The sequence below is a fragment of the Nicotiana attenuata genome, unplaced genomic scaffold, assembly GCF_001879085.1.
Source record: "Nicotiana attenuata strain UT unplaced genomic scaffold, NIATTr2, whole genome shotgun sequence".
NCBI lineage: Eukaryota > Viridiplantae > Streptophyta > Magnoliopsida > Solanales > Solanaceae > Nicotiana > Nicotiana attenuata.
Genome location: NW_017675252.1, coordinates 28,979 through 32,533, shown reverse-complemented (window position 1 = coordinate 32,533; position 3,555 = coordinate 28,979). Strand labels below are relative to the sequence as shown.

The window sequence follows — 3,555 nt, the reverse complement described above, 5'->3', positions numbered from 1 at the left end:
GGGGGGGGGATGACTAAGTGGTCAGGATGCATGCACAACTTGAAGCACAGAATACAGAATATAACAGCAGGCTTAGCCCTTTAAGCAAAGTTCTTTCAGTCAGAGGAAAAATAACGATGACCTCACTGATTGATCTAACTGAATCGCGTCATTACCGGTATCTTGGTGATATTAGAAATTGATTGACAATATTTGCTAAATTGTTCCCAGCAGGACCAATTATCCAACGAACATTAAAGCTACACCTCTTCAGTTGAATCTCACAAATCTAAATGCAATTAAAACAGAATTTGTTAATTGTGAACTTTAACCTCCACAGAAGTTATTAACTTACTCTGTGGGTACTACTAACATAATAATACTAGAGCATACATCATTACCCACCCAAACCAGCTTAGACTCAATGGTTCACCTAAATAAGTGAAAGTGTAAATAGATGATGTATTTTTAACTATCACCAACCCCCATTTTTCCAAACCGACAGATACCATTTGCTTGTTGTACAACACTTCCTAAAATATCATGACGTGAACGCTGCAGAGAGACTGCACTTCAGTAGATTTCTCCAGCAGCGTAACCTCATTGTTCCTATCCCTCCCCTAAAGAGGTGCCTTTGAAAACACACAGGACTGTGATTAGAGAACTTTTGGGGTTTAAACACACAGTAAGGTAACCAAATGGATGCTACCACTGACCTATAGACCGGGCATGGTACTTGCTTAATTGATCAAGGTAGGTGCATCAAAACTCAGAAAAGGGTCACTTTATTCTTCTAGCTTTGTATTAGGTAAACAAAACAATCAGTTGGATAAATCAAGTTGAATGAGAAAGTACAAGGAAAGGAAATTACCTAAAGAATTAAGTTGCTTTTAATCCAGATTTAGTTTCATTTCTTAACATTGTTACTTGCAACTTTAACAAGGAGACAAAACTAAAAGCTTATTAGTCATTAGTGTAGGTACAGCTCCCAAACATTGAAGAGAAAAGAGAGTAAGCAAACCTAGAGATACTTCTAGCACATGCCTTGACAGAATAATCTAAACATGCAAGTTTAGTTGGAAACGAACTCATAAGAGTATAGATATATAATGTCACATGGGTGTTTAGACCTATATTGCTCGGACTCTCGGAAAAATGTCACATTGATGGGTGCGGCTGCATTTTGGGAAGTCCTCGCAACATAGGTTTAGACAACACAGTCACCCATGATCCACAGCAATTTTCATGTTGACCAAGTGACTCCATTGAAACTGTACTCTGGCACTATGGCAATTTATATAGGCAATTTGATTAGTTTAGGACTCATACTGGAAAATGAGGAATATCAAATGGCTGAAAAAGAAAGAAATTTGGAATAGAAAATAAAGGAAAATAAAGCTAAGACGATATTGACCAGAACCAAGATTCTCTTATCTTTATAAGATTATGTGTCGCAAAAAGTGAAGCCACAAATTATTTGACCTGAATGGCAGTGTAAGTTTCATTTCTTAAAACTTGACGAGAAACCTTAGGAGAAATCTAGTACCTGAAAGAGCGCTAGCTAAGATAACTAATTATATCAGCTTACCCTCTGAATTCTATTTCAGAAGTTACAGGTTTCTTTTTCAGTTTTTCCTTCATCTATGAAGCATAACCTTGCTTCACATCAGTTCATTGCTTTAAGTGACGAAGCACTGGTTTTTAAAAAATAGTGTTAAAGATTGAAAATAATGTTTCTGTGAGAGATGTGACATTTCTGAAGAAAAACGACTGCCCCCTTTAGGTGGAAAACAATTTCTGTAACCAAAGACTAGAGAATGATTTCATCACAAAGAAGTTTCCAGTTGCACCAAACACACCCTAAAGGAAAAATTCAACTTGCAATTACAAAACGACTTGTTCCCTAGCATTAATTAAAGTAACAAACGTAACCCTAACGAAGCCAAAATAAGACATATCCACTGCAACTCAATAACCGCTCAAAGCCATTTCCAGTCAACAACCAAATATTATACTATCAAACAATTGCAGCATCAACTTAAAACCCACTACAAGGAACTCCATTTCCACTCAAATTAAAAATAGTAACAATCAAATTGGAGAAATCCTTACCGCAGATCTTGATGGGTGCGTCGAGCTCAAGAAGATTGGGCTGCTGCAACAAAATTTCTTTGGACTTGAGACAAAGCTGTCTGATTTCTGCCTCAGAAAGTTGGACTTGTTTACCAGGCCTACTCCGAACTTCAAGCAACCGATTGATTATGTCATCAAGTGCTAAAGAATCCATATTTCTTGCTTTCCTTCTAAACTTTGCATATAACAGAAGGGAATAATAAACTTCAAATATATGTCAAGATTGATAAACAAGAATAATAACAAGTAGAAGAGAATAAAGTGTAGTGGACAAGTGGATTAGCGGAGAGCAAGAGCTTTTTTAAGTTTGAGCTGTTTTTGAGAGAGATTTTGAAAATGGCTTTTATTGTGTGGGAAACATTCGTGTCTATCTGTGAAGGCGAGAAAAGAGAGAAGAGTTGATGCCTAAAGTGAAGAGAGCGACCCACGAATGTGTCATTAGGGTAGGGCAAAATAATTTTGTTCCCACGCGGTCTATGTATTAAACATATTAAAACATGATATTTTTCATATAACGTTAATCATTAGTAAATAAATAATACGTTTTATTATTTCAAATAATTATTAAAACTATTAATGTTATAAAATAGAGTTTTATTTAAGGTGAATGTCTATATTGTAGAGAAATTTTAGGGATTTTACTTGGGGTCTAAGTCACTCTTTCCCTATAAATAGAGTACTATTCCATTGTAATTCATCTCAAAGCAATAAGAATTCTCTCTCTTTCTTTGCAATATTCTTTTTTTATTTTTTTATAACACGTTATCAACACGAGACTCTAACTAATTGAGTTGCTTTGGGATTGAGCATAATGATTGTCAATTTTCCATGAATTTCCTTCATGATTAAATTCTGGATTTAAGGTAAGTATTTTACTTTATTTTTCTCTTTTAAATTCTTGACATTCTATAATTTGTTTTAAATACAAGCAAAGATAATAAATTTTGATTATAACTCTAGTGGAGTTTGTAAAAAATTATAACCACCCGAAGTGGTAAAATTTCTATGTCTTGCCATGATCAAATTCATGTATGATTATGAGCATAAGAAGTGGAACCCGTCCCATTGAATTTGCTTCATTCTCATTCACTTAAGAGAATGTGATAGCAATATGTGATAAGTCTGAAAGAAGACAAAATTATTACCGTGAAGGTAATAATAGATGTGGACGTGGTAATAGACGAAATTATAATCGTCCTCATTGTGGTAATGTGAACAATAAGGATTCTCAAAATAATCCTTCACTTTGTGAAAGTAATATTTATCATCAATTTGACATGAGATTTTGAAAAGCACGAAGAGATGATTATGGTCCATTCATGATTTGAATGTGACAACATGTGATTTATGAATACATATTCATTCTTGGAAGAATATGAACGTGCTAGTGGTAGTGAATATACCACACTCACCTCTAGAATAAGGTTTGAGATGATATAAGAA

General features: G+C 34.5%; 1 protein-coding gene across 1 annotated transcript in view; it reads right to left on the bottom strand.

Moving 5' to 3' along the window:
* The window catches only part of LOC109219867 (serine/threonine-protein phosphatase PP1-like), a 4,947-nt gene extending 2,391 nt beyond the window's left edge, over positions 1-2,556 (bottom strand). The window contains exon 1 of the mRNA XM_019384333.1: positions 2,092-2,556. Coding sequence (XP_019239878.1) covers positions 2,092-2,266 — 175 coding nt within the window. The 5' untranslated portion in view covers positions 2,267-2,556. The remainder of the gene's footprint in view (positions 1-2,091) is intronic.
* Between the last annotated feature and the right edge of the window lie 999 nt (positions 2,557-3,555).